The following is a 13,122-nucleotide window of genomic DNA, read 5'->3' on the forward strand; positions in this document are numbered from 1 at the left end:
AATTTATTTAGAAAACTTTTTTCACAAATTCTAGAACTTTTCTAGGCCATACCATATTGCAATTCTTCTGTTCAAAGCTGAATATGTGCCCTGCCTTTGATTATGTTCATAGCATATATATTTGTTTTTATAATTCTTTGTTTTTGCTGTAAGGCAAAACCAGATTTTCTGTGACATTAATTTTCACAGCAGCTTAAATGAACCCCAAATATTCTTTTTACAGGAGTAATCTAATGTTGTTAATTCTTAATTTTGCTCATCTGCATAGGAAATATAATTTACTTTGGAGGCTTTGTAACTTCAGTTTAAGCTCTGTAGTTTGTGATTTTTCTCTGTGGTTTTCACTTTGTCATTCTCCTGTGTAAACATGTAATTTTACTTCTTTGAGAGATGCTCTTTTAACTCTCTTTTATGGTCAGGGTAGTCTTGTAATTAGGATTTCAAAAATAAACAGTTGAAATTGCAGATGTTACTTCCAAAGGCCCATGAAATTCGGAATTGCTGTACTGAATTTTGATACTGTGATGAAAACCTTCTTTTGAGATTTCTCTTCAGCTCAATATGGATTTTAAGTTGAAAAGATCCAAGCTGAAACTTCCGCCAGTTTTGGGGGAAACCTAGTCTTTGGAAGTATGGAAATTCAGAAATGGTGTCATTTTGCGTCTTTTTTTCTCTCTATCAAATAAGTGCTCAGTACAATAGAAAATATGTGTGACAGAGAGGGCATGCTGGGGAGAGTCAAAGCCAGTATTGTTGGAGTTGTCAGCAAAACAACTGCACGCGTGTGACCGTATGTGCGTGTACACAACTCTGCCTAATGCTCTCCCTCGCTCTGTGTATAACCTTCAGCACTTAGAGGAGCTTGGAATGAGACCTTCCAGATTGCTGCCCCATTGTAAAGAAAAGACGGTTTCGGGGCTCCTTTGCGCACCTGAGGCTGTGAGACCGATGGGAGATCGATCAGGTCTGGCCGATGGGAGGTCGGTCCCTCCCGTCCCAGCCGGTCCCGAAGGGTCTTTCTGCTGCCTTGGCCTCTGGCGCCCTCTGCGGGCCGCTGTGTGCCGAAGCTCAAATCCGTACGATTTTCCCTCTGAAGCTACAATAGGAATCCCATATATTTAGAACAGTCTGTAAGATAAAATTTGTTTGCAAGTGCATCCAGGCCCAATTGCAAACTGAATGTCTGTTTTTCACGTATATTACCTGATTTAAATCCACTTAAATTAGCTTTTACTTTTTCTCTCTTTACGGTTCCATCACATCTCCTAGTACAAAACCACCTAGCAGCAGCTAGTGGGAATTCCATGGAAATTCAGTGCACTCATTGCTTGGCATAGCCAGATTCTATGTCTGTTTATATAGTTTGTGTTCGTACTGAAACAATAGAGAACAAAATGTTTATTGCTTCAATTCTGCAATTGATCAGTTTGTTTCCTTCCTCTCCAGGTGATAGAAACACTTTCAAAACTTTCTCGCACTCCTATCGCATTAGGCACAGGAATAAGGTATGTTATTGCCTCTTGGATGGTGGGAGTAATGCCTCTGGCATGGTGCTTCTTGGAAAAGTCGTTAGAGGTGGTATAGGCTCTGTCCCTCCCTAAGAACGTCTCTAGTCATAAAGCAGATTACTCTGTGGGCAGCTAACTAAGGCTTTGGACCTCGGAGAAGTTATGAAAGGTATCTCCTACCTCTGGAACACTTACTGGAGTGCCTGAACTACATGCACTTCTCATGCTGAAACTTGAGGTGAACAAATGAGCAGTCAGCATTGCAGAACTTGTGTGATAATAGTGACACATCACAAGTCAAGCTGATGCAGTGCTGATTTATGTAAAGACAGATGGGTTTTCTCTTAATTCTAAAAAAAATCAGCAAAATTGCCAAGTTTGTGAGATTACAGTTTTCAAAAGAAATAAATAAAAAAAACCACCACAAGACCTAACCTGATAGTTTTGCTGATTCCACCCTCCCCCCCCGCCCCCCCCTTGATAAATGATGAGCATTAGTGGTGATTTGTAACAACCCTATCTAGAAGAGTTTTTCATTATGTTGTGTCTGAATGTGTATGCATGAAATCTGAATACATAAATGCTGTTCATCAGAGAAAGAGGGGAACATACAAACATATTAGCATACTGTAACCTCTGTGAAAGTTTTGGAAACCAAAAATCCACAGTATGACCAAGCTAGTGCTGTAATTAATGTTATTTTTTTCTATAGGCCCTTCCCTACAGAAGAAAGTGTTGATGATGAAGATATCTACAAAGCTCTTCCTGATTTAATAGAGTATGTTGTAAATATTTAACTAAAGATTTTGACTTTCAGTTTTATGCGGTTATTTATATGATGTTATAGAACACACAGTGTCAATGGGAATGGGATACTTATTTGACTTGAAAATATTGTGTTAGCAATTGTGCTTACCAGGAAGAGTTAATTATGAAAGTTTGTTTGAATAATTGTGATACATTTGTATATGTAAGAAAGCTTGTTCCATAGAGAGGGCTGGTAGCAAAGTAAATAAAGAAGGTGTTTCTAAATTATCGCTGTACTATGAGAATGCTTTCAGAAAATTGCAATATCAGTTGTAAGAGACCCAAGGAAAGTGACTTGAACATACAAACAAAATGCATCTTTGGATCATAATTCAAGTGGGTCATTTCCCTGAAGTCAATGAAGTTCTTCGTATGTATGCATTTGCCTCTTTCGGGTAAGTGTTTGCAGGATTGTCAGGATACTCCTTCTTCTATGGCTAGGATCCCTCAAGGTCTATTGGGAATCACGTCGGACAAGAGATGAATCAGAGCTCAGTGTCCCAAAGTTCAAAGTTGGCCAGCACTCACCTCATTAGTGCTCCACGGCCACATTGTATGTTGCTTGCTGCACTGTGGTAAAGTAGCTGCTGTTCACGCCAGGGATTTGTTTATTTAGTGCATATGAAGAGAAAACATCACCATGATGGCCATTACTCAATTTACCACTTTCTGCAAAGCTTGTCCTTGTTTCCTACGGCTGCCTGACTGTCATGGGTAATTGCTTTTCACTGTGGTAGGTGAACATGCAGGAGGTAGGAGTTGCAGTCTCCTCTGAGAGACCCAGGTGGGCTAGAGACAATGTCCTTATCTCTTAGATGTGATGGTATTATCACTGTTTGCAAGTAATATTTCTACCAGTTCTTAAACAGGTGTATAAATTCAGTACTGAGAGACAATCTTAAAAAAATAAATAAATAAGTTGATATTCGTAACTCTTCTTTTGCATCAAATTGTACATTTTATTAACTGAAATTTGATAATTGCATGCTGTCTCAATTGATAAGGAAGCAATCCAAGAGTAAGGAACAAAAGTGTCACTGAATGATGCAAATGGTCTGTGTTTTTTAGTTTCTCCAAATTATTAGTGAGTGTATTTGACTGAAATACTTTAATTGTCCCTGAATTTAAATAGTGTCTAAAGAATTTAAAAATGATTTTGTCCTTTTGTCAGAAAGGGCTGTAATAGTTAAATGTTTCCGTCCTTACTATTGTCTTTTTGCCAGCTTTTGTTCCCTGGAGAAGAGGTGGTAAAATGGAATATGTCTGCTGCATCTGACAGCTGCCAGTGTTTAATGTGAAGGGCTGGTGCACTATCACTGCAAGCTGAAATTAGACTAACCTTGTTTGTTTTCACTCAGAAGGATTTCAGTGTCATCGTTAATTAGGAAAAATGCAAAATTATCAGCACATCTGAGCCAGTTTCTGTATTATTATTGTGGTTGCAGTGCTTTCAATATCTTTTAGAGTTTTTGTACATACATGCTGAGAAATAGAAGTAAAAGATGGTATGGGCTTGATTCTAGTATTGAGTAGGTAAAACTCTAGTGGAACTGACTAATCAAGCTGAATTAGCTGAGGGCAGAGTTAAGCATTGACTTTGTCTTATTTCAGTAGTCTGGGTATTAGGAGGACATTTCTTGTGAACAGTCTAATTTTCAGTTTGATGGGTTACTCATTTAATTTTTAAGTAGCTGAAGGTTGCCATGAGGTAATTGAGACACTGGATTATGGTGTGGGGGTACAGTCTTGGGTTCTGGCTCTGTAGTCATTAGTGTATTTGTACAGAATCTTCTGAGTTGGAAGGAACCCACAAGGATCATAGAGTCCAACTCTTAAATGAATGGCCTATGTGAGGATCAAACCCACAACCCTGGTGTTATTAGCACCATACTGTAACTAATTTTACCCCAGGTAATCCTTTCTTTAGGCAAGAAGACCTGTAACAGTGTCTCACATCCCATTCCATTGGGATGCCAGGCAGTGAGGAGAGACAGCTCTTCTGCACCAGTTGTGTTGTGAAAATGCTCAAAGAGAAGAGTAAGCTGGATAGTAGCTCATGACAGAACTGTCCTCGTAATATTTCTTTTGCTGTCTCTTTCGGTTCCTGTGTGGTTCTAAAGTCATGGAGTCTTCAGTACAGTGTTGATCTTGTACAATTGTATTTCAAATGCATTGAGAAAAGAAAATTCAGGGACTAAATTTCCCTTTATTAGTTCTTTTCATTGGATATTCTAATAATTAATGTTTGTTTACTGAAGTAATTTTTCCTATGAGGAGTAGTCCCTTGCATAACTCATGGCATTTTGATTGTGCTGCACAGCTTTTTTTTCTTGTCTTTTCAGTGAAACTGGTGTTGATGAAGATGAGGAGTTGTATGATTGTGTCTATGGAGAAGATGAAGGTGGGGAGGTTTATGAAGATCTCATGAAAGATGAAGCAGCACAGCAACCTGTATGTTTTCCAATTCCGTGCTACTTTGGAATAATATCAGTTATCTCTTGGAAAGTTGAAATTATCTCTTGATAGTTTCACTGAAACTTCACTCATGCTCAGCTGCATCTCGAGTTGTCATGTGCAGTGCTTTGTCTCCTATGTGAGACTTTACAGGCTGTTTGGTAAAGTGTCAAACGTTAACTACGGTAATTTTTTGAAAGAAATGGAATATTTAAATGAAATACGGTAAGTACTTTGTTTGCTAGTTATGAGTAGTAAAGTTTGCCAGCTATTTTAAAAACAATTAATGGAACTGCTTACTCGAAAGTGTCCTACTTCCAAAATTGTTAAAATACTGTGAAATACTGTTGTTTCAGCCATAATTAGGACAAGTAACCTAACAAGGACAACAACTGTTTCATAGTAGTGTATTTCCTGCTTATCCAACCATGTAGTTTTCATTGATCATTAGGTTGTTACCTTGTGAAACAAGCTGTTCCACTAAGTTTTCTCTTGCAGTCACTGATATTTGAGGATCTCTTTCTCACCTGTACTGGTGTTTGCATATTATTTCCTATTCCCTCTCTCCTTTTGTTTATTGCATTCAAATTCTATAAGTTTGTGGTATGGATAGAAAAATTGATGTGTTAATTTCTGCCAAAATTGCCTGTATGAATGATCTCTTTGGGTTAGGTGATGACAAAACTCAAGTGACTGGTTTTAAGAGGAATCTCAGGATTTGTTTGCCTTGCTCATGTGAGAGTTGGTGAACAACAAGCCCCCATGTTTTGCAAATGCATATAAGCTATTGAGTGAAGGAAGTTCTGTATTGGGGCAAATGCTGCAAACTATTTGAATGGTATTGGGCTCACAAAGGTAGAGGTGAAAAATAACTGAAAGTCTAAATAATGTCAAATTTGAATACTTTATTATTGGGATGAATTAACTACAGTTAACTGTGGCAGTGTCTGCTTACCCCTACCTAAGATTTAGGATTAAATGATAGGTTTGAGGTAAGGGTGATCATCAGATGATGATGCTCACAAAGCAAAATTCTTCTGATAAGACTGTATTTTTGCAAAATGGTTGCTTGTGGCTGCATCTGATAAACTTGGCACCTTAGTGTTATGGGAAAATGAAAAACTGCGTGGACTGAAGCCACCTGGTAGATGGGAGTGAGAAACCATATTCCACTTGTAGGAGCTGCTCACAGAGTTGTTGGTGGATGAATTCACTCTGAGGATTTGCCCCCAGAGCTGGGAAAGGCGCCCCCTGCGCCAAGCCCACCTGAGCCCCTGATGTGCCGCAGCCGCCAAGGAAGGATGATCAGAGAGCAGGTTTGGTGGCAGAAGCAGCAAAGTTTATTTGAAAGCCTCGTTTATATAACCTCAGGCAGGGAAGGTTCTGGAAGGGTGGGCAGTACGAGGCTTCGTATTGATCAGGGAACATGCAAATAAGGGATCGAAAATGGGCCAATAGGGTAAAGGGGTGGAACGTTGCAACAACCAATGATAGAACAAGGATAACAACCAATCAGTGAACAGAGATAAGAACCAATGAGGATACAGAACTTCAACCAATGAGGAGAAATGGCAGGAAAGGAACCCTAGGAGATTATGGGAAGAAACTTGGATAGGGAACGACTAAGGGAAAATACAATAGGGAAGACATGTTTGTGACGCACTTTTTATTACACCTCTGAGATATCAATATAAGGGGCATTAGGGTTAGTGGAGTCTGTGTCCTTGTAGAACCTGTGTACAATATCAATATTAGGAGCACTGGGATTTGTAAAGTCCACATCCTCATTGACCCAGCATTTGTAGCACTCCTGCCTATTCACAAACCCTGGGTCTTCTCCCGCACAGAATCACATGGAGACAAATAGAAAAGGGCAGAGGAGACTGGTCAAAGCAGCATAGGAGTTTCCTGTACCTGTATGATGTGCAGCTTGGCATCTAGTTGAGGTGGTAGGAGTACATTTCACACTCTACACGGGTGACCAAGAAATGTCATAGGAGCTGTGTGGGGCTCGTGAACAGTTTGTGTGGCTTGCTATTTGCTGTGGTTTGCTTAGCAGGTGTGACAAGTAGACTGGTAGCAGAGAGAGAGAGTGGAAGGAGTCCAGCTTTTGAACACAGCAGGAGGCAATTGTTGAAAAATTTCAGTCTAGAAATTTTGTTATTCTTAGAGAAGTGTTTTGTTCTAAAGTTTGTTGCTGTTTTTTTTTTTTTAATTTTTAATTTTTTTTTTAATCCCCTTACTGGAAAAACCTGGAGTACTATATTTCTAGTCCTGACTCCCCCTGTATTTGAATAACATTTAGTCATCAGGTCTATTATGTGCAGCATATGAATTTCCTACTCTGGGTGACAATGGGTAAGACACAGCCAGGGATATGCTGAAGGATGATAGAAATTCATAAATAAGATTCAGAAAGGATGTGGTAGTACTGTTGCTTATTGTTGTTTTTGGAGATAGTATTTTGGATCAACTACGGCTTCTAGTTGTAAAAGCCTATCCAGTTACTATGTGAGGTCTCTGAGCTGACCTGTATATCTCTAGATCTACTAAGTCTTGCTTGACACAAATGATTCTATATCTTCTTCCCGTTATTTACTCTTTTATTTGAAATCAGATTTTATTGAAGCTTCAAGTTATTGAAACACTAATGCTTTAAATCTGATATTTGGTAAGTGTGCTTGTAAACTATCTTTATAGAGTTCTGGACGGATAATTACTTCAATTTCCTATGAGTGTGGTGGTTTACATAGAAAACTCCCAAGGTCTCTTTGGAGACACACACATACATATGTAAGAGCTGAACTGGGAGGTCACTGCACTTTCTGATTTGAGGACATACTCCTATTGTGTCTGAAGAGAAAGCTCCTCTTGAGAACTAAAAGGAGAAAAATTGTATATAAGTGCAGGGATTAGAGTGCATCCAGTATTTATGGCAATGCAAAGTTACTTACATGATTTAGCCCCATTAAGTTTAATGGAATTATTAACTGCTGAGTATTTCAACTAAGATTTCTCAGTCTGGATGTAAATTAAATGTGACCTTGTAGTTCAGCTTCCAAAGTACATGCAGATACCTTCAGCATTTTATGTCTAAACATTAACTTTTCATAATACTATTTTGATTTTACTAAAGTCATCAGCTAATTGGACATTAAAATATTTGGTTATTGCTGTCATCTTTGGAGGCTGCAGTACTCAGAGATTCAGGAAGCAGTTATCCTAATTGCATAATTCTAAACAAATAAAAGCATTTGTTATCCATTAGGAGCCTCTTAATGACTTAAACTTGACTCCATTGTAATTGCAGAAATATACTGAAAATGACATAAGAAGCTGTTGTCTTGCTGAAATAAAACAAACTGAAGAGAAATACACTGAAACTCTGGAATCAATCGAGAAAGTAAGATGCTACTTATAGAATTGTAACATGCACTTTTGTAGCAGTCTAAAAAATAGAAGTACAATAGCCAATGTCTAAATAATTTTTTTCTTGCAGTTTTTCATGGTACCATTGAAAAGATTTCTCTCAGCGTCAGAATTTGATACTGTTTTCATCAATATTCCTGTGAGTAATTGCATATTTAATGAGCAGACATAGGACGCATAGCTGTTTGTGATATATTTGTGTTATATGTTGCTGTATAAATTGATTATTTGAAATACAGTGCACAATGTGTTCATGTGGGTATTAGTTGGTAAAAAAGGATGTGTAGTATTCAATTTTTTTTCTTCTTGAGGGAATAAGCTAAGATAAATTGTATTACCATGTCAGATAGTGAATAATTATAAATGAGTATTTTTGAGCCTTAAAGCTAAAATTTCTAGAAATGTATTATCTTTAAATAAATGCTGGTATTTAGTAACAGTACAAAGCTGTGACTGTTAAGTTACTCATCACAGTATACAGAGCATCTATAGCTGCTCTGCAGAAGCTCGTAACTGCTCTGGCATCATTGAAGACACTTGAAAATTAACATAACTCAGTTTTGGATTTGGAATCTGGTGCTGGAAAGGATAAGGAAATCCTCTGTGTACTGTCTGAGAGATCTCTTATTTGACTGAAATAATAATGGTTTCTTTGATTGTGACTTTGTTCCCTTTAGTTTTGGATTAATCATAATAGTATGACAATTTACATATATTTTTAGTTGATGTAATTATTCAGCACATGTCTTTGTTCTGTCTCATTTTAAAGAAGGCATCAAACATGGTCTGACGCTGTCTCAACACAGATAAATGAAAGGGATGTTCTTTTATGAGGCGTAGTGTAAAGAAAAGGTCCTCAGAGTGTGGCCAGTGGGCCACATCAAAGCTTTATTTCCTGTAAAATATCACTTCTGTTTTGACAGTCTCTGGCATGTCCAACAGGTTCTCAGGGTTGTAGGAGGAGATGCTGGGGATTTTATTTTATCCTGTGGGAGCCTGGTCTGTCTGTATGAATATTTTAGTTCCAGCATCATCCTTATAGAAGCTAAATTATGACAGTTATTATGCTGATAATACCTGACTCTTGGCCATATTTGTCCCACTAGTAAAGTTTTCACCCCGACTCTCAATTGCTGTTATTTCCTGATTGTTAGTCCAAAACACTGTCACAGATGTCAGTAACCTACTTGTCGTCTTGAATTACATCCACTGCCTGTAGAGATCCCTTTGCTTTTGAAAACAAATTTATATTCTGTCCCATATTAGTGTTTCTTATTCCTTGCAAATAAGACCATGACATGTCCTACCTAAGTTACTGTAAACATCTTTCCTAAGGCTCTGTGTGCCCGGGCATGTTGACTTATGTTTATTGAAAGACCTAATTCCAGCTAATGTGAAATACTTGACAAGGGTATGAAATGGGCTTGCACACTGTGAGCAGAAACAGGGAGGTCAGCCTACTCCCTGCTTGTTAAAGATATGTAAGGGGATCACATAAGAACAGTAAAAAGAACAAAACCTGTTTATGGTAGACCAGGGAAGACATATAGTAAAAGTTGTTTTACTTTGCTTTTTGTTGTCAGCATTCAGTATTCTGCTGTTAGAAGATGGTGCTTATTTCTGACATTTCTGACTCCAAGAGCATTTCATAGACATTCAATAACCTTAAAAGAAATACAGGACTTGCCTAAGCCAAAAATACTTGCAAACGCTTTGTCTGCTCAGACTTTGTCTGTGTGGCAGTTCCTCAGCAGGAAGGCTGGAGGGCAGTGGAAGCTTGTTTTAAACTAAAAATAGCTGTTACACAGGGCTCTGCAGCAAACGTCAATGGGGAGAGCAAGTGCTGTGTTCACAACAGGATGATTTTTCTCTCTTTAAAGGGTTGTGGTGAAGGATGGCTTCCTTAGATAGCCTCTGAAAGATGTTTGCTGAACAAAACCAACTGCTGATGTAAAAATAATTAAAAATTAAAGAAACCCCCAAACTAATTGCTCCAAAATACCTACCAATCTGAAGAGAGTGCCTTTCTTTAGGGCTCATTTTTAAGTTCTGTCCCATAAAATGAATGTATGGCTCTGTATTTTGGTATATATATGTCTATATGTACATAGAGGTGCATTTGTATGTACCTCTGTCTATGTATACACATGTGCACACATATATAGATGCATTTTTATGTGCACCTGTGCATTCATTTGAATTACATGTGGACATACACAGAGAAAGATGGAAGTGCATGTAACAGAAACCTAAGTGTTAGATTAACTTTGAATGGTGTTGACATCAGCTTAATTTATAACTGTACTCTGAATTAGAGATAGCAACTCAAAAAGAGACATTGTCCCCACAGTATTAAGGTATTTTTCAGTGGTATTGCTTAGTTGAGTCTCTGTGTGCTCCTGAGAAAATGTGCTCCTGTAATATATTAATTGGGTAACATTTCTTTGTCTGCTGTAACTTGAGGTTCTGAGGGTGTGTCCATACAATTCCTAGCAACTGAAATTGCTCTGTTTCAAGATTTCCCTCCCTTATCAGTGATTAACCTTGTATGTACTTGTATGTACTCAGCATGAAATGTTTTAACTTTGTTCACAACTCAATATTGCATATTATTTTTGTAGTATCCGATGTCCTGCGTTAAATCATCTTCAGTGGCTTTCTCTTTAAACAGTTTTCTTTTTCATTGCTGTGGTGTATGCACTGCTTACAGTTACTCTGATTTCAAAACATTTTAACCGGTTTTGACTTATTTTCTTGTGAATTCTCTGACAATATCCATACTGTGTTAAGGCTAATGCAATCTCCTATAGTTTATGTATAATAGTGAACAAGTAAGGTGACTTGCAACTATAATCAGAGAGCAAATCTTCCTGCAATATTCTTTTTTTTTTTCTTTCAGACATTAGTTGTGTGCTGTATTGGAAAACTCATTATGATTGCAGTTAATTTAGCATTAGGACATCACTAATTGACCAATGTAATGTACAAAACTAATTTTTCACAGCTCAGGGACATGAATCATTACTCCATCTTGTCACTAAAGCATTTACTTGACTTGCTTAATTTTAAAATTATCATTATAAAATGAAGGTGAATTAACAGTGCATGTTCCAAGCTTGAATAAATTAGTCTGTAATAGGTAGTTCTTGGAGTTTAGTTTTTCTTGTTGCACTGTGTAGAAGATGTGGTAAACCTTGAAATTAGAGTCTACTCTCAAATGATCTGTTTTCCACTTTATTGAAATTAAGGGGTCTAACATGAAAAAAATTATTTTTATATTCAAAGCTTTAAGCCATTTTGTTTTTACAAAACTTTCCCCCTCTCCCTTGCTGTTTTAAAGGATCTGGTGAAAATTCACAGGAATCTTACACAGGACATCAATGATTCCATTGTTAACAAAAACGATCAGAACTTGTATCAAATTTTTATTAACTACAAGGAAAGGTAAGATTTAAGTACCCCTACTAATTGTGCTAATCCATGCTGAATTTGGTATTTTTCTGTATTTTTGTTGTATGAATATTTTTGAAACAGCATTAAATTCAGTGTCACTATCCTTATTAAGCTAGTTTTGGTGCTCTGAGCCTGGAAGTCAAAATGTAACCTATTGTTATATGAGCCCTTCCTCTTCTTAGCCCAGTTTTGGCAATATGGTTGCATAGGCAGGTAACTCCTGTATTTTTAAAGGAAACTTAAATATCTTATTTTGCACTGCATTTTTTTAATGCAAATAACCCCACATATTTGATAGCATGTACCTGTATTGTTGAACAGATTAAAAAAGGATATATATTACAGATATTTCAGATTAAAGAAAGCAGAAGGGGTCATAACTTGAAAGAAAAGAAAGCAGGTGTAAAAGAGAAGGGAGAAGAGGCTATGCTCTTCCCTTATTCTGCAGTCAAAGGTGTGGCAGTAAAGTAAACCCCCTTTGCCTTCAAGCTGAAGGCAGCCAGGCTGGTGACAGGGTGTTACAGGGTAGCTGTGGCAGCACCCCATGCCCTGTAGGCCAAGTACCGGTTTTTTACCCTTTTTTTCAGAGTGTTCCTTCTGCCAGCACTGAACAGCTGTTGGACTATATAGGTGAACTTACATGCCTGTGTTTCTTGGCTGGAAAACATTTGTACTGTGGGCTACATTGCTGACCCACCTTCAAGTAACCCTTGAGTTTTGGTTAAAAATTGGCTCCTTCTGGAACCAGAGTAGGAAAGACCTGGAGAAGGTAATTGGGTTTGCCTCAGGGTGATGGGTGAAGGAGAATTGTTGCAGTAAGAACAAGCTTTTGAGAAACTGGACAGCAGCATCTGGAAAATGTTAGGAGAGTTTTCTGAGGGAGGAGGGTGTCCCACACCCCCATAAACAGTCCTGCCTTCATAGACCCTCTGTCTCAGCTTTTACTTTGGAGCAGGACATAGTTATTTCCCAGGCCATTAGACTTTCTGCAGCTGTAGGTAGGAATTAGGGAAGAAGTAGTTCTGGAAAATGCTTATCTTTCAAAAGTCATTCTGAAATGTGTGCAAAAAGGGGAACAAAGGGCACTGAGGAGAAATACCATATTTGTTATAAAGAGAGGAAGCAGACAGAGGTAGACTGTGTTAACTATAGAGTGATTAAAAGTAGTGAAAAGGGTAAGTTTGAAATCAGTGTCATTACCTTAGCGTGGAAAAAAAAATGGTTAGAGGTTAGGTGAGAGAAAAGGAAATTTAGGAGACTGCAATAGAAGGCTCATGGGGACACCCTGAGAAGGATTTGAAAAGAATACATAAGGAATCACCTCAAGAAATATATGAAAAGGTGAAAGAAAAGAGCACTCTCTGCACTGGGACCAGCAGAAGGAAACTCTCCTTGCAGGGGCAGGAAGCTCCTGTCATAAACCCAGGCCCCTTCAGAAAGCATTTCTTCACTTGACAGCTGTTGAAAATTT

At 37.9% G+C, this 13,122-nt stretch overlaps 1 protein-coding gene across 2 annotated transcripts in view; it reads left to right on the forward strand.

Annotated features, from left to right (window-relative positions):
• The window catches only part of VAV3 (vav guanine nucleotide exchange factor 3), a 152,754-nt gene that overhangs the window by 57,809 nt on the left and 81,823 nt on the right, over nucleotides 1-13,122 (forward strand). The window contains exons 3-8 of one of the 2 annotated variants that reach the window (XM_071565552.1): nucleotides 1,447-1,505; nucleotides 2,221-2,286; nucleotides 4,658-4,766; nucleotides 8,080-8,172; nucleotides 8,269-8,337; nucleotides 11,539-11,642. In XM_071565552.1, the coding sequence (XP_071421653.1) occupies nucleotides 1,447-1,505; nucleotides 2,221-2,286; nucleotides 4,658-4,766; nucleotides 8,080-8,172; nucleotides 8,269-8,337; nucleotides 11,539-11,642 (500 nt within the window). The remainder of the gene's footprint in view (nucleotides 1-1,446; nucleotides 1,506-2,220; nucleotides 2,287-4,657; nucleotides 4,767-8,079; nucleotides 8,173-8,268; nucleotides 8,338-11,538; nucleotides 11,643-13,122) is intronic. The other variant, XM_071565553.1, reaches the window with a different exon arrangement.

The sequence above is a fragment of the Pithys albifrons genome, chromosome 10 (assembly GCF_047495875.1).
Source record: "Pithys albifrons albifrons isolate INPA30051 chromosome 10, PitAlb_v1, whole genome shotgun sequence".
Taxonomy (NCBI): domain Eukaryota; kingdom Metazoa; phylum Chordata; class Aves; order Passeriformes; family Thamnophilidae; genus Pithys; species Pithys albifrons.